This window comes from Arvicanthis niloticus, chromosome 1, assembly GCF_011762505.2.
Source record: "Arvicanthis niloticus isolate mArvNil1 chromosome 1, mArvNil1.pat.X, whole genome shotgun sequence".
NCBI lineage: Eukaryota > Metazoa > Chordata > Mammalia > Rodentia > Muridae > Arvicanthis > Arvicanthis niloticus.
Genome location: NC_047658.1, coordinates 161,126,357 through 161,150,568, shown reverse-complemented (window position 1 = coordinate 161,150,568; position 24,212 = coordinate 161,126,357). Strand labels below are relative to the sequence as shown.

The 24,212-nt window shown below is 45.6% G+C and overlaps 2 protein-coding genes across 3 annotated transcripts in view; one reads left to right on the top strand and one right to left on the bottom strand.

Moving 5' to 3' along the window:
- Positions 1–1,169, top strand: part of LOC117717640 (guanylate cyclase 2G) — a 28,336-nt gene extending 27,167 nt beyond the window's left edge. Inside the window, exons 13-14 of the mRNA XM_034514877.2 lie at positions 150–241; positions 1,018–1,169. Of these exons, the coding sequence (XP_034370768.2) occupies positions 150–241; positions 1,018–1,122 (197 nt within the window). The 3' untranslated portion in view covers positions 1,123–1,169. The remainder of the gene's footprint in view (positions 1–149; positions 242–1,017) is intronic.
- Positions 1,170–4,714: 3,545 nt separating this feature from the next.
- On the bottom strand, positions 4,715–18,947 carry Tectb (tectorin beta). 2 transcript variants are annotated; one of them, XM_034486198.2, is made up of 10 exons: positions 18,520–18,947; positions 17,615–17,805; positions 15,755–15,897; positions 15,579–15,651; positions 9,919–10,022; positions 9,713–9,796; positions 8,335–8,497; positions 7,252–7,324; positions 6,091–6,123; positions 4,715–5,300 (listed from the first exon to the last, which is right to left on the bottom strand). In XM_034486198.2, exons 1-10 carry the CDS (start codon positions 18,593–18,595, stop codon positions 5,251–5,253), a joined length of 990 nt encoding a protein of 329 aa, XP_034342089.1. In that variant the 5' UTR covers positions 18,596–18,947; the 3' UTR covers positions 4,715–5,250. The 2 variants fall into 2 exon arrangements, 1 of the variants encoding a protein (XP_034342089.1); XR_013107450.1 differs by lacking the exons at positions 7,252–7,324; positions 8,335–8,497; positions 9,713–9,796; ... (3 more) ...; positions 17,615–17,805; positions 18,520–18,947 and adding an exon at positions 7,081–7,204.
- Between the last annotated feature and the right edge of the window lie 5,265 nt (positions 18,948–24,212).

Sequence of the window (24,212 nt, the reverse complement as noted above, 5' to 3'; positions counted from 1 at the left end):
GATTATGCTGCTCAGCTATGTGCTTTGTTTCATGAGAAGTTATAGAAAACAAAGAACGAAGTAATGTTGGTCCCTTCTCCAAAGAAGTCCCTGCCCACCGACCCTCCCAATGACAAGATGGTGACTAGCCAATGTCTGGTTTCTCGAAGCTCTCCGGATTCATGTTTCCCAGAGCACTGCAGGAGCTCTTCTGGCAGCAGGAGGGTACCATCTGCAAAAGAGAGGCACCATTTCAGTCAAGGTAAGGCCAGGTTGACCCTTTTTCACCTCCCCAGTCTGTGTCCTTGATAGACACTGGCTGTCTGGGTAGGGATGGAAACCTAGAAAAGAGCAAACATGGAAGGGTTTGGGTTGTAGCTCACTAGGGGGTGCTTGCCTAGCAAGTTCATTCCACAGGACTGCCAAAGGTGGGGGCTTTCTCTCTGGTGCAGGTACACGGTGCCCTCCAGCAGATAGATAGAGGACCTCTGGACAGCAGCATTGCAGAACCTCCTTGGGACGATGCCCTGTCCCTATTGCTGGTCTCACTGGAGGACTTAGCTGTGCATGTGGAGACAGGCGTGGATGGATGTGGAGACGGGCATGGATGTGGAGATGGGCATGGCTGTGGAGGCAGGCATGGATGTGGAGGCAGGCATGGATGTGGAGACAGGCGTGGATGTGGAGACAGGCATGGATGTGGAGACAGGTGTGGATGTGGAGACAGGCATGGTAGCAATGCAGAACATTCAGACTCTATGTACACTTATATGTGAGGTGCTTTCCTTGGTCCCCAAGTCACTCAAAATCCAGATTTCATTACACGTTTAAAATCTGGGGGGAGGGGCAATGGACTTCATTCTCTGTATGCCTTTCCACAGAAGAAATGGCTGATGGTCCATGTAGTCACCAGGATTTCATATATAAAGACATATTTCTCTAAAAGAGATGGATCCTGTTGCCTATCCAAGCAAACCAGACCCAGCCAGGTTTCCCTGTCAGTTCTCTTCTCTTGCTCACCTTCTTCCCTTCCCACAGGGCAAGGGAGAACAGACCACCTTCTGGCTGAAAGGCAAAGATGGCTTCACTGTCCCGCTCCCTGAGTTTACTGAGGAAGAAGCTAAAGTTCCAGAGATATTGTGAGGTTCTCTTAAGATGTTTGTAGAGCCCCACTAATGTGGGTGGGTATCCTTTTGGGTGGGTGGGTGGGTGGGGGGAATTCATCCAACATTCCTCTGAACAGTTGTAGTTCTGTGGCAGTGAATCAGTGTCCCACTAGATGGTGCTAACAGACTGAACCCATTCTGTTCCAAACTTTGCTCCACAGCTAGTGTGCAGTTGGAAGAGGTGTCTATAGGGAACTCGTGTCCTGGCGTGGCCAGCCACAGAGGCTTTAGCCTCACAACTAATGAATTTGCTTAAAACCCACTTCCTCCTGGGAGAAGGAAAGAGGATATGGCCTGCTCAACAGCCCATCATACCTCACTCCTCCTCTCCACATTTCTTTCTCTGCACCTTCCAAGTCCACAGCCTATATGATTGCTTGTGAACGCAGACCAGAGAACATTCGTATAACATGCTGCTCTTGAGGCCTTCATTCTGTTGAAACACCAAGGAATGAGTAGTGAGACCCATGGACCAGTTAGATTTTCTTTGTTGCTGGCATGCACTGTGCAGATATTTTTGAGTAATGTATTGAGAAACAAACTGCCTTTTGTTTTCTTGGGGAGCTTTCATGTCAATATTTACAAAAAATGCTTGGTGTAATTCTTGCTGTTCTTCATGACCAAGGGAAGACTTCTGGGTATTAGCCCATCTTTAGAACCACCCTAGAGTGTTCCCTTCATTTCTTCCCCGAGGTACAAGACTAATTTCTCTGACCTTCAGACACTTCCTCTCCTTGGAGAAGTTCTGGTGAGAGGCTCTGCTTCCCCACAAAGTCTTCAGCATTAAGGGATGACCATCTTAGATGGCCGTCTAGGAGGGAAGGCAGGAAGCATTTACATAGGGAGTTTCTTCCCCTCCATCATGGAGACAATGGGTGGAGTCCATCTTCTAGTGCCTCCTACCGTCTTCCCTTGCTGAGCATCATAGCTTCTTGTCCTAAACACTTTGCTCCATCATGAAAGAAAACAAGTCATAACCACTTATGCAGCTCTTAGACCAGCCCTTTACATCTACCCATCCATCCATCCATCTATCCATTCATCCACACATCCATCCACCCATCCATCCATTCATCTGTCCATCCATCTATTCATCTGTCAGTTCATCCATTCACCCATCCACCCACCCACCCATCATCCACCTATCCACCTATCCATCTATCCATTCACCCACCCATCTATCCATCCACCCACCCATCTATCCATCCACCCACCCATCTATCCATCCATCCATCCATCTGTCCATCCATCTATTCATCTGTCAGTCCATCCATCCACTCATTCACCCACCCATCTATCCATTCAGTCTCCATCCACCTATTCATCATGAATTCAGCATCTATCTATGTATCTGTCTATCCATCCATCCATCCATCCATCTGAGAATTTTATGAACTTAAGGAACATGTGTTTTTACTTGGCTATCTGATACACTGGAAATGTAAGAGAATTTAAAACTTTCTTTCATCTTTATCTTGTAGTTTAGTTGGAAGGAGACATTTTTTTAAAAAAGCAACATTAAGAACTAGTAGAGCTATAAGCAAAAATGAAGCAACCAAATAATCTAATATTGTTATATTAAAAGGGCATTAGAAAATTCTATTCGATTCCAGAGATGGGGTTGAATAAGATAATTGTTTATTATTGTCCCATCTTTGTATTTGTATCAATGAGGTACATTTGCTTCTGGTCCTAGCTCATCTGCTTGCCTAAATTATATTCAGATAATAGACTTTGTTAAATCTGACCTCATTTAATATTATAACATAAACATTTGATATCCAGATCTGTACATACACACAAAACACAACAAAAAATACAAACACAGACACCTGCATGCATGCCTGTATTCCTATACACACACAAACAAACACATGTACTCATACACACACACACACACACACACACACACACACACACACACACACACAGACACACACACTGGGTATATATACGCATGGAGGAAGAGAAGAAGAGAGGGAGGAGGGGGAGAGAGACAGAAAGGGAATGGGTAGTCTGACTAGGAGCAATTTCCTCAAATCTGTATCTAGTGTTGTGTGTGTACTAAGGACATCTACATGAGTATGTATCTTTCTTTTCTCTGGATGTATATTTTATGTTTAGTACAAGTTAGAATTTACAGAAGACGTTACACCGAGGGGGCTTTCTCTTAATCCCTCACAGAACTCTAAGGCAGAAAGGATAACTAAACCCTGTGGGGGGCTACCAGTTAAATTAAACTGAACACATCTAACCACTCACAAGAGAGTGGAGTTCCACAGCAGGGCTTGTCCCAGGTGATTCTACCCCGCCCCTCCAATGTTAGCAGTGCAAGATGGCCACCTCCTTTGCCTCTTTGTCTGTAAACTACTGTACTGGAGTGTTTGAAGCACAAATTGAAAATTTGTGGGATACTTGGAGTCTATGAAGTCTCAAAACCTTTGGAAGAACACTGGGATTGTCTTCTATCACAACACATGAACACTGTAGACTGCAGTCACAGGTTACTTACTCCAGACATTTTATTTAGATCATGGCACCAGGTTGAGATACAAGATCATGAATCATGATGATGGAATTAAACATTGTTCTAGTCTGACAGCCGAAGACCTATAAACTTGGCTATAGGTATGCTTTGTAAGAGTTCCTGACTGGGGTTAATAAAGCATGTTTTCTGTAATTCTCGGCTACAACTAACACTGACTTTACATTAGGAAGTGATCTAAACTGACTGGCACAGCAGATGGATACCAGGGTCAGACAGCTGGAACCACTGTACCCTAGCCTCTGACTAAACAAACACAATTTCTAAGTTCATTTATGCAAGTTGTAAAATGATTGGCAAACTGAAGACATAAAGACCTCTCAAGGGCATTAAATACAGAGGGACAAACTGATCTGTGATTTCAAATGCCAAGTGTGTAAGTGACAAGGAAAAGTAGGCTTAGCACGAGGTCTCTCCTGTCATACCACAGCTAATGTTCTCACAGGATTGGTGTGTTCAGTTTGCTTCTTATTGCCAAATGTGACCCACTGACTCTGGCATGCTCTAGGTCACAGGGGTGGCCAGTTCTGAGAGTGTGTTGCATGCGATCTCATTGTCTGTATGTGCATTACATTTCTGATGAGTGGTTGGTTCAGTTCCCACAATCACAAGTGAGTGAGAAGGAACAGGCTTGAACATTTTCAGTGAAGGTGAAATGCATTCCGCCATCCTGACGGGAAGACAAGAGCACACACAAGGCTAGTGAGTGCACAGGGCACCACAGGTGTACACAAAGATCGACCCTCACATCTCAGAGAACCTGGTCCTTGCCAGAGTCTTTCCACTCCCATGCAAATAGCAAATACATTTCACGCAAGCAATGCCATACTCTTGTATGAAATGAAGATGAGTTTTACTTTGTTCATAGTCTACTTCCTATTTATTTGTGACTAAAGAAATATAATCGCTTATAAGGGTAAGACATCTATATTTCCCTAATGATTGTACCTATTTAAGAAACCCTATGATAAAAGCAGACTGGTACTAGCGGCTCCCAAGGACCCACTTCTCACTCATTACAGAAGGTTAAGCAAACATATTGGCTTTAGCTTGGATTTGCACATCATGGTCTGAAGACTGGAACCTCCTGCCTGGGGACTCGATGCTGGTCCTTAGAACTGTACTATCTCAGCGACAGAGTGCCTGCTGGGTAAATTTGGCTATTCCTGTGAATTCTGTATTTGGCATTGTTTTTGTGGTGATGATCTGACTCTTCCTTCAAATGCTAAGCTGCCTGTGATGGGCATGTGTGAGTCTTTCATAGCAAAAGCAGATTTCAAGGGTTGCTCTAATTTGAGCAGAGGAGAGAAGCCTCCTCCGCAGCTTTGTCAGGATCTGACAGCCACAGGAAGGAATAAGCCCAAGAATGGCTCCGAGGCAGAGGATCACCAAATTCACACACACATAACACAAAAATCATGGAGGATGCATATTTGGCAAAGAGCTGTTCCCAGCTCCCAGCAATTCCGTCCTCTGTCTGTTCTTTTTGGCTGTACAATAAAGGAATGTGTCATAGCTCAGGGTGGCCTTGGAGAGCTGCTGCAGCTGCCCAGCCATCTCCTACAACACAGCCCAGGTCCCCAGCATCAGGACGAGGTGAAGAAGAACATCTGCAAAACAGTGGGTCAGAGAAGGCACTGAGAAACAGTTGTATAAGGCCAAGGAGAATCCAGCCAGGGTTAACACAACATGGTTGTTGTAAAGCTTCCAAATTTTATACATTTGTTACTGTTCATTCCCTGGGGCTTGCATGGTCCACTTCTACCAGTACAGAGGCCCTAACATGTATGTGTACATTGTAGGCCTTTTAGCAAACAGACATCTGGCTCCTCCCCTAAGAAGCTCCCCTGGCTGCCTCCTCTGTCATTTCCCCTGGTCCTCACCTGTGACCTTGTCTTGTTCACTGTATCGTTTAGTGATGAAATGATAATTAATTAATTCATAGAGTACCATATGTATTAGGGACACTCATAGCCCAGTTTCCCAGAGGAAAGCTGAGTGTAGAGGGCTGAGGGTCTTTCTTATTAATGTCACCCCATTAATGAAGAGCAGAGTCATAGCCAGGCCTCAAATACTTGTTAAGTGAGCAGATGACCTGATCAGAAATCGTGGTCTCCAAATTCAGCAATCTTAGGAAAGCCACACGGTGTTGGCTTCATTCAGAGGGTGGTGTGGGGTCTGATGGTTCTTCATCCATTTGAAACAGTTCCTCCCTCTCAAGTCGGAGGCTGGCTGTAGTGAGACTTCTTTACTTCTGAGCCCCCCAACTCAAGCATATTCGAAGATGTATATTTTTAATGACAGATTTTGATGGGGCCAAAGTAAATATCTCTAACACATACACCTACTTCACAAAAGCATTGCCCCAGGACACTTCTCTGAAGTGGCTCTTTTCCTTACCTGAGAAGTCACAGAGACCAGAAAACCCTCCACCTGGAGTGAGCAAAGAGAGAGAGTGGAGATTGTAAAAAGTACGAAGGAAGCATTAGCTCTGTGTCTGAACCACAAACCTGACCACATCTGACTCCCTTTAGATCATAAGCCTTTTGGGGTTTACCAGGACCTCCCCCAGAACATCCCCTAGAATGTCATCTCCCTGGCTCACTAAAGCAGGAGCTGTTACATATTTTGGAAAGCACCAGATACTTTTAGTATCTAATATTTTTTCTTTATGCTTTTGGGCAAAGTCTTATTATGTATCCCACAAATGTAGGCCACAAATTCACTATCCTCCTGCCTCAGACTCCTGAGTGCTGGGTTACAGGTGTGTGGCACTACACCAAGCATGGCCTTAGTGTACTGTCACTGTAGCATGAATACACCTGTAGGCAATGACATCACGTGTCCCTGTCTCTGTGTTCTAATAAAACTTTATAGACATTGAGATTTTAGCTTCATTAAATTTTTATGCACCATGTTTTTCCTTTCTTTTTTAATTTTTAGAGCCACAGGGAAGTGCACAGAACGTGTGTTCATCTGCAGGCCACGCAAAATCAAGAGGCAGCTTTTGAACTCAGCCCTGGTCTGGGGTTGACAGTTGTGCTTTGAGGCACAACTCCGAAACTCTCCCTCCACTCACAACACCCTCTAGGCCACACTGACATTTTCTGTATAGAGAGCCTGAACAAGTACTGTGGGCACACTCTTGCATCACCCTGCTCACCGGACCCCTAACATTCCAGTTTCCCTCTGTGTGAGCCATCTTTCTCCTGACTAGAAGGTAAAAGCCTGGCCACAGGGTCTCTATGAGTCCTGTTCATTTATGGAACTCCGTGCCTGGCTGCCCTATTGTTCACAACACGGTCAGTTTGGAAGCTCAACTCAGTACTTCCTAATTCCTCAGGTGCATTTGGGTTTGGCCTCATAAGACATTCAGGGTAATCAACAAACCTCACGTTCTTGCGTCCACATGATCAGACCCCTGCCACTCGGCCACTTGAGGAGCCCGTGAGTGCTGTGTCCACAGGCACGCCTGGTTTGACAATTCAATCAAAATGCTCAAACCTGCCGTGCCTGTGGACACAGCCCAGAGTACACATGACTATTGGGCAATCAGCTTACTCCGCAGGGACAGCTCCACCACCAGGACACCCCCTGTCTGGTCACGTAGCATGCGCTTCCGTTTGTCACAGTTCTGAAGACCAGGAGGAGAGATGAGAAAAAAACAAAATGAACTTCAAGAAGTCAAAGTCCCCAGTTGCTACCTGGCAACTGATACATTAAGTACATACCACGCCCACACATGCATGCACCCATGCATGCACACAGGCACACATGCACGTGTGCACACACACCTAGAATTCATTGGCTCCCCAGGCTGGGGACTGCTGGGGAGTTCGTTAGAATTCCAGTAGAAGAAGGGGCACCGTATCTTTCTATAAGGTTTTACTCTTAACCCAGAGATAAATGAGGATGCTCGAAAAATGAGTTCTGCTTCATTTTCTTTTGTTAAAACTGCAACTCCAATACCCATCCTTTGATCAAGAACTAACTGGTCCTCCTCCTCCCGGCCCTGGACTCTCTGCTTCTTTTCTCTCTTCCTCCCTGTGTTCATAAGCATCTGTTTTCTCAGTGTGTGAGTTAGTGGAAGGAGAGAGTCAGCCTCCTTCCTGTAGCTCCTTATGACCACGTGGGCTGGCAGCCTCTTTAGAAGTGCAGGCCTCGGTGGCCTCCAGTCCCCAAGGAGGTGTTCCCAGCTCAGCAAACCCCAGAACCACAGGGTATTGGCTCTCCCCCTTGCGCAGTTAACTTTGACCCAGACATCCCGCGTTTCTCTGAAGACAGTCCTGTGCAGAGTGCAGTTGCCCATGTTTACAGTTCTGTCTAAGTCTTGGATTCCTTTACCCTTCTTACTTTTTCAAAGCATTTCCATGCCTATTATTACCTTCATTTTAAAAAATCTTATATTGTTCTCTGACACGGGAACAGCCATCAGAACTGATGACCACTATTCAGAGATGATAAAACTGGGCCCAGTAGGATAAATGACGCATACCAGATTGACAAGTTTTGGTAGCAAGGTGGACAGGCCCAGGCCTTCTGCCTCCACACCTTGGACCCACAGTTTCCAGGTCAAATCTAGCTCCTCCAGTACCAGCCAGTCCCCTGGGGGAAATATCTTCCTTTTGGTGCCAGGACCCTCACCACTGGGCAGGAGAGCTTCTCGCTGTCACAGATGAATGTCTCACAGTGTAGCCAGACCTTGGATAGCTTGGGAATATTCTGGAACCGGAAGGCATTGAATTGGAAAGTTGCCCTGTGGTCCTTGCCATTCTCGTGCACGAGGACTGTTTCATCAGTGGGGCAGCTGGAATACATAGGGAAGGGAGAAGGAAACGTCACACCAGAGAACTCCAGAAAGGCTCTAAGGCAAAACTTCACACAGCGTTCTGCTAGGCTTGTGCTCAGCTATTTCTCCTTCCAGAGAACTCTGATCTCTAAGTGTGAGGTCAATTGCAGATCAGCAGGAGTGAATGTGATTGTTCTGTCCTAAAACAGAGGGCTGTGACTTACAAGAACCCACACATCTGCTAAGTTGAACCCTTGTTCTAAAGAAGTAAAGTCTCCAGGAGATAAAGCCCTCTTCACGACTGGCATTTGGAAGACCCCAGGGTAACACAAGGGAAGGACATCCATGGTGGGTGGGAGTTGTGTTTTCCAATGTTGCCATAGAGACCTGAACTTGAGCCACACCCACCAATATCTCTGTGTGTATTATTAGGATTTTCCTAAAACTGGAAAAAGGAATTTATGTTCCATCAATCATACATATGATAGCTTCTATAAAATAATGTAGTCATATTTTCCATATATGATCTAGAAAATGACTGGAAAGAAATATCTAAATGTATGTTTATTGAGACAGGAGGACCTTAGAAATGTCATCTTAGAATTCTCTCTCAGAAGACATGAGAGAGAAACAAAGGTTGTGCCTTTCTATCTGGGCCAAGGGTCAGAGTTATTTCTGTTTGTTGTGGCCTCGGCAGAGACAGGGCTGTGAGAATTTTCCAACTTATGAGGATCTTGACAGATTGTTTCGTCAATAAACCCGAGATCCTCGCCTGAACTCAAGACACGAAACCTTAAAATAGCTCTTTGCTGCCAGAGGGCCCTAGGCCTGGTATCAGTCAGTGGAAAATCTGTAAGAGGAGCTTTGTGAGTGGGGGAGGGGAGGCAAATAATGGGCCAGTCTAGATGCTTTGGCACAGGCACCTGCCTCTCAGTGACAGCTACCTCTGATTGCTTGGATGGTGGCAGCCTGCTGGATGGGCAGCCTACATGAGCTAACTCCCCAGCCCCACATGGAGTTGCCCTTTGAGGGAGTGTGCTATTACAGGTAACACTCATGTGTTCAGAAAATACCTGGTAATATATCTACTGTAATATCAGTAAAGACTCTAGCAGATTGAGGTTCTACCAAAAGGATGCAGTATAAAAAAAAGTTTCCTCCCAAGCCACAGCGAAAGACACCAGGACATACTGGACTCACTGCTCTGCCTTGACTCTGGAGAGTGACACTTACCCCTTATTGATGAGCTGCCATTGCAAGGGGTACATGAAGTCAGCCGAGGGGGTGGCCCAACAGCTATTCAAGACTACTTTAAACCTGGGAGTAAAACAACAGTGTATCACTAAGAACCACTCTTGTGTATAGAGACATCTGAAAACTGCAGTCTGTTGGCTGGTCCTTTCTCCTTAAAAATAGACACACAGAGTAAAGGAACTTACCGAATGCTTAAGCCTTTAGCTTCTACTCCTGCAAACAGATCTGAACCAATTTCGGATGTTTCCAGAATGAAGGGAGCTTCTTTCTTGGTAGAAAACTTGGCATTCTTGGAAAGGAAATGGGGATATTAAGCCTTGTGACCTCTCAGAGTGAGCCATTGGGTCTGGTGGGAGTAGACCCAATTGAGATGGGATAGAGAGGGAACCAACCCGAGGAGCAAGTGCATGAGACCATAGATTAAACTCTAGATCCAGAGAAATGAAACCTCTGAGGATGCTGTGATGTCATCTTGGAAGGGGTAAGGACATTGGCTGGTCATGGTTAGAAACACACTGTTTCAGTGATGCCAACAAACTTGACGGATGAAAAAAATGATATCACCCAAGGATGTGAAGATAGGATTCCTGTGATTTCACAAATCACTTATGGCCAAGAACAACCAAATGCTGTAGCCTCTCACTACCCCGACCCCTGCACTTTGTCTGAGCAGATGGTCATCTGGCTTTGAAAGTTTAAGACTTGATTAACAGTGTGGTTATCGACAGACATAAGTCACCGATTTCCTGCAATGTATCTGGGTATCATTCTATATATTTGGATAGTTTCTATATCAAGATACTCTGTGTACTGAGATATAATATTTGTGAATGAAGTGAGATCTGTCATCAAGATATTCTAGCAGGAGAGAAAGACAAAAGAAGTAAGTCACACAGCACATTAGACTAATATATAGCATGTAATATTGGAAACCACAAAAATAGCAAAACTGGATTGGGAACATGCGGAAGTACAGTAAGTTACATTTGGGGTGTGTGTGTGTTCATATAAGTGGTTGTGTGTGTGTGGGTACTTGAGTGTATAAAGGTACATGTTTGTCTGTGCACATGTATGTGGAGACCAGAGGACAACCTCTGGTTTCATTCCTCAGGTACTGTCTACAGGGGTCTCTCACTGACTCAGAACTCACCAAGTTCCGGCTGGCTGGTTTGCAAGTAAACAACAGGGGCCCACCTGTCTCTACCTCTTCCAGATTGCAAGTGATGTTGTGCTCAGCTTGTTTGTTTTTAATGAGGGTCTGGAGATTGAACTCAGATGCTCGTGCTCACAGGGCAAGCATTTCGCTGATAGTTTTGAACGGGGCAGCCAGGGAGGCCTCGTTGAGGAGGTAGCATTTGAACAACGCTTGAGGAAGGTGAGGAAGGGGGCTGTGGAGCCACAGCAGAAGGAATGCAGCCACGAGGCAGAGGCCCCAGGGCTGACAGGACGGCAAGGAGCCAGGTCTGGAGGAGATTTGGGAAGTAGAGGAAGGCACAGGGTATGAGATCCTGGGGCTATGTGGTGAGTTAAGGAGAGCAGGCCCTGTGAGTGTGTCAAAGGCTCACTAGTACTCAGAACTGGCAGGGTCTACTCCCCAGCTCAGGGACTAAACTACCATCTTCAGATAATGTTCAGGTAGTTATTAGGAATAACAGCTATGACTGACTTCCTCAAAGGCTGCAACTTCTCCACTCTGCCAGTCTCCTTTCAGTTCACTTGAATAAGACCCCAGGACTCCAGTCTGGTATTAGCCATGACAGAGGCACTGGCCAGAAGGGCTAAGATCCTAGGAAAACCAGACCCCCATTGCTGATGTGAGACCCAGTAGAAGGGACTTAGTCTTTGGAACTCTGTTTCTTCCTTCCTATGAGATGGGAATAGAACAGAAATAGAACACAGGCTAGCATAGGTCTTGGCCTCCTATGGGTCCAGCACACGAGGCTTTGTGAGAAGCCCCTCTCTTACTTTATTCTACTGAAGCAGGTCTAGCAAGGCTCCTACATGCAGCCACCTAGAAGCTGGCTCCCCTTCTTCCATCTGTCAGGACTTTGCACCACATTAATGGTTGCCACAATTAAGCAATACTATTCCCAGTTATAAGTGCCTTACTTGCATAGCATGCAGCCAAAGTGACAGCTTTCTGGTGGCTTTGAAGCAATTTTGGTATTGCCTAAAACTTATGAGATTCCACACATGGAAACTATCTTGGGATTGGCAATTTAGTTCCCAGGTCTCCAGAGAGATATTTGTGTGAAATCTTTTTCTTGGAGATTGGCTGGTAGAGTGTGATCTCTCTACTGGTTGATCAGTTGTCCAAGTTTCCATCAAAGAGAAGGACAGAAACTGGACTTTCCATTTCTGATACCTACAGTAATGTGTAGTATGTTTTCCCCTCACTCCATCCCTCCTTCCATCCCTCCCTCTTTAATTCCCTTCCCCTTCCTTTCTGGATCTTTCTATACAGCTCTAACTAGCCTGAAACTCACATGTAGACCAGGCTGGCTTCAATATTCCAGTAATCTCACTTCTTCATCTCAAGTGACTTTACAAATCTAAGCCACCATGTCTGGCACCCCTAGTTTCTATTTAACATAAAAATCAGAGAGACCTGTCAGACAACTTTACCTTGGTAAACTGTTACATGCCAGGGCAGTTTATCTTCCCATCCTTAAGCAGAGAGACCACACAAACTACTCTTCTGCCCTACAAGGTGGATGAATCTGTTGAGAAACCATGTTCAAGCATTCTTTACCTTGACTAAAAGGTTGACTCAGAACTAACTAGTCATCTAAGTTAAGGGCAGGTATGTCTCACAGAGCAGAAGTTTATTTGGGAAAATTTAGTAATTGTTCTTGTTCACAGGTGAGAAATAATGGTGAAAGGAAACTAGTCTAAAGTGAACACTCCGGATATATTCCTAGAGTCTTCCAGACCTTAGATGCTCACCTGTGGCCCACCATGTCTCTTATTGGCTTATCAAGAGACTAGAATAAAACATTTCAGTTCTGGGTCCCTCCTTTGTGACAGGGGCACTGACCAACCAGCTTGTGGTCCCAGGAAAGCAGCTGGGATGGCAGATAAAGAAGTGAGAGGAACAATGTTCCACTTAGAGATGGGGAGAGGTGGACCAACATCATCCCATGGAATTATTTCAGCAAACGGAACCAAACCAAATAGTAGTTCAGGGGTGGGGGTGTCAAATTTTACAAGATAATCTAAAGCACAAGGCCCAGCTCACCTGACTCCCTGAAAGACGTGGAATGACCACCCCTCAGCGATGGAAGCGTGGTGGACTTCAGGTGTGAAATCAGGTGTGAGGTCAGCTCTGCAGTTTGCTCTGACTTCTGGAAGGCTCTTTAATCTTTGTTGTTTGCCTATGTCCACCCCAAGCCTTTTCAGTTCCTTTTGTATCACTAAGAAGACTGGCCAGTGCTGTTTTGATTTTAAGAAGTTGACCTAATCTCACATTGACATTGATATTCCTCTCTATAAAGGCAACAAATGATTCTAGGAACACTCAGAGCGTCCATGTGAAATCTGGCCTGGGTCTACACTCATGACAACAGTTGTCTTCCGGGGTACTTACCAAGTTCATGCTGAGTACTTCTAGAGATTACTTCACCTAATCTTCCTAAGAGATCTAAGGAATACGTGGCACGGAGTTCTTATTTCACGGATGTGAAGATGAAAGTGCAGGGAGGTGCCTTAACTTTCCCAAAGTTGTTTAACTAGTAAATGGTGAAACCAGGTTCGTGGAATGTCTCACATCCCCCCTTTCTACCCACAGGGCCAGGCTGCATCTGTAAACAAACAACCTTCCTTTGTCTTCGATTGGGAGTCATAACTTTCCCCTGGGAATATCAACTATGGGTCATTGGCCAAAGTGAGTAGGGAAGGATAGACAGAAAGGAGACAGTGTGCATGCAAAGAGGAAAGAGTGTATTTGGGGGCTCAGGCTCTGGGCTTCCCAGAATCTTAAGCAATTAGCAGTGTGTTGGATCCATTGTTCTATGTAGGGCATGGTTCTGTTTCTGGTAATTTGATGGAAATATATGCAAGGGGGCAGTCGTTGCTTTGGAAACACCCAAGAATGCCCTCAAAGTGGAAAAGGGAGAAGGGGGGCGGATACGTGGGTTAGCCAGAGAAAACCAGGCACACAGTGAAACAGAAAGCAGATCAAAAGCGTCTGGATAGCGGAAGTAGCACTTTGATGAAGTCCATGTGTCCTGGAGGGACTTTTGACAGTGGAATTTTGGGGACACCTTAGCTTCATTTCTAGACAATTCAGGAAGTAGTTTCTGTAGCTCAGAAGATGGACTGCTGGTGAAGACTGATTGATTAGCTGATTGATTGATTGATTGATTGAAGAATCTGTTCCTTTTACTTCTGAGGTTACGGTCATGTCTTAGACTCAACCTTGTGTGGTTGATGGTGAGGGATGAGTCTTTAAAACCCTGATCTATATCACTAACTATTGTGAGCGGTCTTAGGATCAAATCTACAGCCTTATCTCATTAGAATAACAGCTGCTTCTGGGCAGGGGCTTGTGGTAAAAACTAGTTCTTCTGTGGAACGCTGTGTCACCATGGTTACCTCATCCCAGGTTACCCACCCTGCGTTGATCCCTAAAGACAGGTCAAGTGACCCTGTGGGATTTCCTGTCTCCGGTGCAGCCCCTAGTGATAGGAAGCCAGAGCTAGTCTGGCTTTTAAGGAAACGTGAAGCTTATGCATCCTAGAGATCCTTCTTTAACAATTGTTTTTAAAAAGAGGAAAATATTTGAATCACAAGTTAGACACGGCCTTGCAGGTGAAGGCCCTGACACTGTACACCATGCCCTCTGCAGGCAGAATCTCAGTTGGGGAATCTCTGTTTTCCCCACATGCTTCTTCAAGGCATCTGGTCTTGGGCAAACATCTCCTTTCCTTTGAATTTCACACCCGTAGCTACAAAATGGACTAGGTTATTTTAGGAATTTTTTTCTAGCCTAATCTAGCAATTAAATGAATTCTGGGGGTGGTGGTGGAGGGGCTAGTGGCTTCCAGGCAATAGGTGAAGCAAGTTCACTGTTAGTGAGGTTTCGGATGGGGCAGTGTTTTCTCTCACAAAATGAAATAGGTCAGATGTGCTTCTAAGGACACCTCCAGGTTCTAATGCTCCGCACAGAGGTTTGTGTTTCTGCCTGTATCTTCCTCTGGCCAGCTGGGCCAGTATCCCCTCTGTGTGCCTATGTCCTCACTGGAAGCTGCAGCTTAAAAACAAAGTGTCCTTTCTAACGGGAGAGCAGCTGGGCCAATGGCCAATGCATATTTAGTTTCTCTGGAGCACTTAATTTTGTGAGAGACTGAAGTGTGCCCTTAACTGTTGATGTCAACACAGACAACAGATCCAGTCAGACTGTGAGGAAATCTTTCTGTAAGGATTAAGGGATAACAGAACCAGGTAAGCAGAGGCTAGACCTGAGCCTTGTCTTTAGCCCTGGCCTAGTCAGGGAGTGCAATGCTTCAGACTAAATTTTTTGGTGATCCCAAAGGCAAATAAACCTCTGGAGAGAAATGTAGTAGAAACTAGCCTCAATTAAGAGTCAGACATGGGGTGCCCTATTGTCTGTCCAGTGATCGTGCCTTAATCTTTGTACTAGTGAAATGGGAAAGTTGACTACACCTGTGCTGGCCTTCCCTTCAGCCTATAACTTTCTCTTGCACCCAGGCTTTAAAGCTAGGCTAAGGCATTATGCCACCTTGGAGGCTCCAGAACAGGGCTCTGCCCAGAGGCCAGAAGAGAGTGACTCCTGCGGAAGTGCTTGGGAAAAGGGCCACAGACGGAAAAGGCGACCTGGACTTACAGTGTAGAAGTTGAGGGACAACTGGCTTTCAAATGTGCCCATGCTCCCGTTCTTGACGTGAACAGTGGCCACTCTGAAAAGGGGAGAGAAGTTTGCATAAGGACTGAAACATGTCTGATTGACAGGGACTGTAGTATCCTCACAGTGACAAGCCCCCCATCCCCAGAGCGGCTTACCTCTGGTCAAAAGCAGCCTGGTTCACCAAGTAGGTGGAGTGATAGGTGCAGGAGAAGGAGTAGTTGACAGGCTGGTTCTTCACAATCACGGTGCTGTCGTTGGACACGATGTGGCTGTAGAAGTGGTAGATGGGGGGCTTGTACTACAGGAAGGAAGAAGGCAGTTAGGGTGTGCACTGTACCCCGAGACAGGACTGAGGATTCTGGGAAAAGTAGTTGACAATGAATTAAAAAAAAAAAAAAGCCAGTAAAAAGCTAGGCATGGTGGTATCCGCCTGCCATCCAAGTACTTGGGAGGTGGTGGGGTGCACAGGAGCTCCAGGCAAGTTTCAGCTACATACTGAGTTTGAAGCCAGCCTGAACTACGTGAAACCCTGTTTTGAAATATAAAACAAAGCAACCCCCCCCCCCCCCCAGTGAGGAGACAGAAATGTTTATCGGGAACAATAGAAGCCATTCTTTGGGTGTGAGGTGAAAATATTTACAGAGTTCTGGCATCCCTTCACTGAGGTCTCTATATGCAGAGGGAAAGTCTGTATATTCATGAATCTATATATTCTGACTGAGGGACTGCGTGGACAGTTTCCACTTCCAGCCTCAACTTTCTATCCACTCTCCTTGTCCAAGTGTCCCATGAATGTCTTTGTCTATCATCCACTCTAGATCATAAGTCTGTAGTTAAAACTTCTTTTAACCATAAAACGCTAATTGTGGAATTCTTTCTTCTGGCCAGTTGGTCTCAAAGCTCACTGTTAGGATTATGAACGCCGGTTTTGAAGTAAATGGACTGAAAGCATGGAGATGGTTTCTACTTCAGTTCACCAGGGTGCACTCAAAGATAGCATCCGTGTTCACCTCGCTCAGGGATCGTCCCATCAAACCTGAATCCTCTGGCACTCAAGGAAGAGGATCTGGCTTTTTTTTGCTCTGGGGCATACAAGTACAGTAGTCAAGGCAGTAGGTGCCCATGGTGCTAGATACTAAATACTAAGAGATTACACTCTCAGATGAAATGGCTCTATGGGAAGGCTCACATAACAGATTTCTCCTCTGTCATATAAAAATGTTTGTGGCGAGGCTATGGTCTCTTTGTATCTGGGGTCTCCCCCACCCCTTGCACCTCCACCATGGATGATCACATGACCCTGCTTAGGAGTCTATTTTTCTCTGAGTCTGCTTTCAAGCACTTTCTCCAAAGCTCTTAACTGTCACTTCCGGTCTTGGTGGAAAGGATGGCTTGTTAATTTGGGCATCCAACCCAGGGATGAAAGCATCAAATTTGAAGTAAGTATGCTTTGCTTCTATTCAAAGCAGGAAGACTTGCTGCTATCCCCATTTCCTAACAAACTAGGAGAATAAAAGTCAAGTCCAAAGAGTTATTTATCTAGGGCTGTGTCTGCCCAAACACAAGGACCTGAGTTTGGATCTCTAACACCCAGATAAAATACTGGGCACAGGGCACACGCTTGTAATACAAGCATGGGGAGGTAGGAATGGGAGATCCCGGGGGCTCACTGGCCAGCCGAATGGCCAGATCAGCAAGGTCTGGGTTCAGTAGGAGACTCATCTCAGGCGGTGAGGTGGAGAGTGAAAGAAGAGACTAACAGCAATGCCAACCTCTGGTGCCTGCACCTGTGTACGTGGGCAAGAACAACGACACACAGAGTCACATAAACCAGTGGAGAGAGAAGGTTTTTAGTCACTGAGCCTCCTAAGAAATTAAAGCAACAGGGCTGACTTTGAAAAGGACTTTGTTGCGTCATGCATCCTCTTAACGGATGGCAGCAGAAATCTCACTCTCTGTGTCCCATGGCTTTCCCGTCCTCTTAAGCACTTCTGCCCTAGCTGGATTGGCCTTACCTCTGACTGAGTTCCACAGTAGGACTTGTTCTTAGGTGACAGATCTGGGATGACAAACTGGTAGTAGCCACCTTCATGAACCCCATTGTAACACAGCCCCCCGAGTGCCAGCTGGTGTACTTCCCATCCGTAGGGACACTCAGGGATTTTAGTGATGATGGTCTTGGGGTAACAAAACACAAGAATGACATCTGGAAGAGGACACACATGCTTTAAATCAGATGTGGTCAGCGCCTTGATGTCACACAGAATTCACTGGCTGCTACGAGTTTTCCCAAACTTCAACCTTTGATAAGTTATGCCACATATAATATTATCACTATTTAATTAATATTATACTTATTTAATTGGATCCATTTTAAAAAACCTGTGGCTTTATTATAGTGCCAATAATTTTTTAATATTTATTTATTTATTTTTAGCAATCATGAGTATTAAATCTAGGACCTCATGCTTGCTAGGCAAGAACTGTACCACCAAGCCATAGCCCCAGCCCTAAAACTTTTACTTGATTTTAAAGAATCTACCCATGAAATCACAGACTGATACATGTATCCTGACAGGAATGAGACTTCTTATAATTTAAAATGTCCATCGAGTTATTACTGTTCAGTGCTGCAAAATATTGTTTAAAGGCACATAACATTCACTGAGCAGTGAAACACTTAAAAAAGTGGATGTGTCACATAGAAAAGGGAGGAAACCTCTTCTAATTTGTAAAAACAGTGGCCTATTCAGTACATGCTTGCTTCTGATGGGGAAAGTCTGGTTGGTGCTGGGAGCTTCTGTTCCCCCACCTGATGCCATTTTTACTCTTTCCTAACCAAGCCATCCTAGAGCTCAGAGCACCGCAAGTTGGAGACTGAGGGATCCCCGTCTGGGAAAGCAGGGTGGCATTGGAGTACCTGCTTTATTTGGAGTACATGATTTCGCCGAGGCTTCTGCAAAGAGGGCCAGCAACACGAAGGCCCTGGCCACCATTGCTCCCCTAGAGCCGATCTCTGCCAGGTGGCCAAACCAAACTGGCTGAATGCTCACGTTCCTTCCAGGCCTCGGGTCTCGATTGTTCTGTGTTGGAAATATGAAGGAAGAGTTAAAGTCAAGGGTTAGAACAAATTATCATACAGTCTTGTGAGGGAGTTTCCAAGGGAGCTCCGTATGCCGTCCTGAGCTTGTAGCACTGGGGATGTGAGTGTCACAGGCGGTGGCTCATGTTCCTGCCTTCCTCATTCTCTCTGGACTGTAGATGCTGTTGCCCGGATGCTCCCCAAATCTCCAGCCCCTGTCCTATTTCTACCTTATATATCTAGAGGGTGTAAGAGAAACCAACTCCAGATAAGTCACAATGAGCACACATTATCCATGGCAGGGGAATAAAAGGGAGCTCGGTACAGTAATCCGATGGGAAGCTCAGTTACCGCCTGAATCTCATTTCTTCTCCTTTGCAGTTAGGTACCCCACCCCCACCCTTTACCACCTCAACCAGGACTGGAAAGCAAAGCTGGGCTTTTCCTTCCTGTACTAAAAGTCAACATAACAAACAAACAACTTCCAGGTGGTAATTCTCTTCTTTTATATTTTTCTTGTTCTATTTCTTGCTTTCTTAGTTTCATATGGAGGGGAATGACATTTTGAATCTAAAAGGATTTCAGTCTAGCATAGCTACATCTAGCAGTCAGACACAATATAGGTTGTGTTACTGTTAAAGTAAAAAAAAAAAACAAATTAGTTTTCTCCACCGTTTCCTGATGTCTATAAATTCATCCTCATATATGGCTCGAAGTTGCAGAGCCTTTAGGTGTTATTAGTCTCTCCAAACAATGAGGTTGGATCACCCAGGCAGACCTGGCTCTAAACAGCACAGGGGATGCTACTCTTGTGGCACTTCCATACATATCCCTGGCAGTACATATAATTTCATGTTTTGGTGACATCAGGATGAATCTAAAACTACATATAAGTACTATAATAGAGTTGCTTTATTGTGGCATCTAAGGATTAAGGAAAGAGCTCTTTGGGAAGCTATAAAAAACTTCTAGGACTCCGCTTCCTTCCCTGCAAAGTGGAGGCCATCACCTTGATCATACCCCAGTGCAGGAGAGCAAGGATGAAGGTTCTTGCCAAATGGCAGAACACTAGACTTACAAGTGTATGTGTGAAGGCGAATAGAAGTTTCTGGTAACATGCACGTGCCCTGTGAGGGGGGTTGCTTTCTCTTAAATCAGCTGCACACTGTTTTGTTGCAGACTCATGCCACAGAAGGCATGTCTGCATTGATAACGCACAAGCAATGCATTTTATAGAAGTGAGTCAATTGTGGTGAACAGGGCAGGTGGACAGGCTGAGTAAAACTATTTTAACACCGGGATGGAGCGCAGAGCAACCTGGAATCAGCAGCAGCAGCTCCTACGTGCCCATACACATTCTCACGTGTGTGAATTCTGAGTTTCTCCCCCCACCCCTCCAGGGCTTAGTGTTGCTTCTCCAGGTTTTCCCTTCTCTGCTTGTTATTAAATGTTCATGGTGAGTATGCCAACTCTGCTTTTGGCCCTAGAAGACACGAGTAGACTAGAGGTTGAATTTCTTTCCTTATCTAGGAACTAGTGGGGAGTGCAGTGCAGAGAGCAAGGTGAGTATGTCCTTGGGTGTAGGAAGGGAGGAAGGAAGAGCTCCCCTGTGCTTGAAGAAAGGACCAGCAAAGCCCAGGACACACGCTCATGGCAGCCTGGCTGCACAGAATGAACTCTGGTCCTATCACGAACAGCTTGATAGCATCCTTCCTTGTGTGTTGGGGGACACACTTGTTATCTTCAAATACCAGCTTCTTTCAGCCAACTCTGACCGGGGCAGGTCAGCAGTAGCACCAGACTCTGGAGACAGCTAGGTACAGGGATCAATCGCTGTCTCTAGAGGGAAGGTGTCATGGAGGTGGAAAAGATGCTGCGAGGCGTAATGGGGTAAGGTTGAGCCAGTAGACACCTACCTGAAGCCCACAGCCCCTTTTGACCATCTGTTGGCTGTCTGTTATTTGGCAGGTGCTAAGTTCTGTGAGTTTAACTTTCTTCCTCTTTTGGAAGGGAATATTAATGTCTGTGATATAATGTTAACCAGAACATTAAACGAGTAATGTGTACAAATTAATGTTTATGTTACATGCATAGACTTTTCCTCACTGAGGACAAGGCACCCAGAAAACCTTTTGTGCCTGTGTTAGTGGGAACTGGGAAGATGTAAGGTCTTCTAGGAGGAGAGCCAACGATGGGGAAGACATTCATTTCACCAATGCTAGGTGTGTCCTATGTCATCACAAGTATTGGTTTTGGAATTAACATCATGGCTCCGTCAGATTTCCAGCGGTCTGACGTTAGGCAAGTAGCTCGACCTCTTTAAGCTTCTGATTTCAAATTTGTAAAATGAGGCTTCTCATCTCCTGTGCCTGATTCAAGTACATACAGAAACAGCCCATGTGAATTGCTTAGCACAGTACCTGGTGTGAACTCGGCAGTAAAGACCACCTGCTATAAATATAAGCATCAAAGGTTGGTATCCACAGGCTGGGACAGCATGTCCCCAACGTTCCCAGATGAACCCCGAGTGTTTCTGTGGTAACAGCCTTCTCTTTGGAAGCCCACCCTAACAAAAGAGCAGGAGCTTTTGATTTGTAGAAAGGTCTCATCAGGATAACATTTGGGGACAGAAAAAGAGATCTCTCCTACGATTTCTTGGAGTGGAGAATCGGCTAACAATCAGGTACATGATACTGCTTTCAAGCGTGAGGGGAATGAGTGAGGTAGGACAGTGGATTCCACTTTTGTGGCAGGCTGGTCTCTAGATGTTTGATTTGCATAAGAGACAGAAGGGGACCAAATGTGCTCGGGCCAAACAGTATTTGATACTGGTGTTGGTTAAAAGGAAGGAGGCATCTATTTTCTGTGGTAATTACCTTCCCTCCGATGCCCCACTCAACCCTTTCTCTGCTTTTTAATACTTCCCTGCCCCAGATGCCCTTGGAGTAAGAGAGACACCCTTGCAGATGGAATCCAAATGCAGATCTCTGGCTCAGACCATTGCAGATTCTTCAAACACAGGGAAAATGGATTCGAAGGTTTTATCAGTCCTAGGATTTTTTTTTTTTAAAGCCCATCAAAGAGAGTTTTATGGAAGACTCACCCAAAAGATGATCTCATCTCTCCTGTATCTTTGTTTTATGAGGTGCTAGGCAATAAAGGGTACTTTTCTGTTTGAACATCAGAAGTGATTTGGGAGAGCCAGTCCGGGTCTAAAAGAGATGCCCTTTGCAAAGGGCAATCAACACTTTCCTTTGTAGCTGAGAAATCAGACGCAGGGGTCCAGTGGCAAGGGGTTGCAGTCGGATCCTGCTGACGTAAGAGGTGGGACTTTCAGGCCAAGACTAATGAGTGTGTATCAGAGTTGAAAAGCTGCTTTATTAACCTATTGTACAGCACGCTGTTTTGAGTTCACTAAATGTTAGGTTTGTTAAAAGGACCCCGTTGTTTCCCGTGAGCTCTGAATCAAGCCTTCCTCCACTTTGCAGGAGACTGTTTACCAGTTTGCAAATGAGTGGGCATTTCATTCTAGACTTCTCTGGCTCCAACCAGAAATGAGCAATTCTCCAGAGAAAGTACAAGAAAAGTACACTCAGAAAGGGGACTTGAGGATATGGAAGAGCATCAGTCAGTCAGCGCTATTCCTCATGTGACCCTGCAGCTCCCCCTCCCCATCCTGCACCAGACCCTGCAGCTCTCCAGGTGCACAGAGGCCTATGGTGTCTGTGAACTGAACTGTCCAGAAAAGAGCCACCACATCTGTTCAACAGTCCCAAGGCTGAGTGATCAGAATTGTTGTTACACAGAACTGTAATGTTTCAGGGTGGGGGGCAAATTGCCTTGGGTTATTAGCGCCCTAAATAGCCACTTATTGCTCACCTGTGCTGTGACCTAAATCCTTTTGACTACTAAGTAGATCTGTCAGAGTGCTGCACAAACATACTTCCGGATTCCACCAGCCCAAAGGCTAAGAAGTGTCATCAGACAGCATCTGGGTCCTACAGCGCAGACTTCCCACTTACAACTGGCCTGCCTGATGCATCCACTCACATACGTGAAAATGTCTTGATTTATAGCTTTCTTTGCTCTGCTACTTTAAAACTGGACAAACTGTTATCTCATTTGGGAACATCATATTTGGGTCACAAAGCAGAAGAATGTGAAGACTCTACCACTCAATGACCATGGCTCAGAGTCGGCCTTGACTTTCCTTTCAAAGGCTCACAACCTCCAGATAGATGCGTACATCAAGTGGGCACACAGCACACATACTGCCATCTCCCCCTTTTGTATCCATGCTAGACATGACTAATGAAGACATTCTTTCTCTCTGGTCCCCAACATGCACCAGACACTAGGATTATTCCTACACTATGCTCCAACAGGCACTAGCATCTGCCGGAAGTAACTCAGGAATAGAAACTCATTACTGGTTCCCAGAGCAAACCAATGTGCTGCTTCTAGGGCCGAACAGTTCACCTTCCTGCAACATTCACTTTTCCCTTATAGATTTTGTTAGCACAGAGATAGCTGTTGCCTTTTTGTATAAAGACCTTCCACCAGCCGGAAAACTTCATGACGAGGGATGCAGCTGGGCTTCTGCTCAACACTGAGCCTCAGCTGCAATGCAGGCTGTCGTCTTACATGGCTGATTTAGCAAATAATTTACAGAATGAGTGACACAAAGTGTTTTGGAACAAGTATAAGTTCTCTCTCTCTCTCTCTCTCTCTCTCTCTCTCTCTCTCTCTCTCTGTGTGTGTGTGTGTGTGCGCGCACGGGCACATGTGTGCATGTGCGCATGTATGTCAAGACCAGAGAACAACTTGGGCATCATACTTTTTCTCCTCTTTTTCCTTTTCCTTCTCCTTCTCCTCCTCTTCTTTCTCCTCCCCTCCTCCTTCTCCTAGTCTTCCTCCTCCTCTTCTTCCTTCTCCTCCCCCTCCTTCCCCTCCTCCTTCTCATTATCTTCTTCTTCCTCTTCTTCCTCCTCCTCCTTCCCCTCCTCCTTCTCCTCTTCCTCTTTTTCCTTCTCCTCCTCTTCCTCTTCCTCCTCCTCCTTCCCCTCCTCCTTCTCCTTCTCTTCCTCTTTTTCCTCCTCCTCTTCTTCCTCTTCCTCCTCCTCTCCCTCCCCCTTCTGCCACCACCGCTGCTGACAGGAGTGCTCACTGGACTTGGACTTATTGAGTAGGTTCATCTGACTGGGCTCTGAGCACCAGGAATCTACTTCTCTGCCTCCCCAGATCTGTGACTATGAATACCAGCTTCCATTTCCTTTCTTGACATGGGTTGTGGAGAGCAAACTTCGATCTTCCTGTTTGCAAGGCAAGCACTTTACCAATGGAGCTGTCTTCTCAGTTCCTAAGTACAGTATTTTGTAAACTGTAAGAATGTAAGCTGGCCCTCATGTTAGCTTCCAGTGGAGGGGTGTTTGGTATGTGCCATATAGAAGTCACAGTGTTCAAAATCAGTATTGTAATCATGATTGATTGTAAAGAGTTGACTGGAGAAAATGAGGTTTTGTGACTCCGAG

Bases quoted from the DNA above. Each gene is read 5' to 3' on its own strand.
- Tectb (XM_034486198.2), bottom strand. From the start codon at position 18,595: ATGGTGGCCAGGGCCTTCGTGTTGCTGGCCCTCTTTGCAGAAGCCTCG. The intron at 15,898-17,614 runs GTAAGGCCAATC...TCCTTCCTGTAG, and splicing joins ACTGTGGAACTCAGTCAGAG to TACAAGCCCCCCATCTACCA. The intron at 8,498-9,712 runs GTAAGTGTCACT...TATGTATTCCAG, and splicing joins TGGCAGCTCATCAATAAGGG to CTGCCCCACTGATGAAACAG.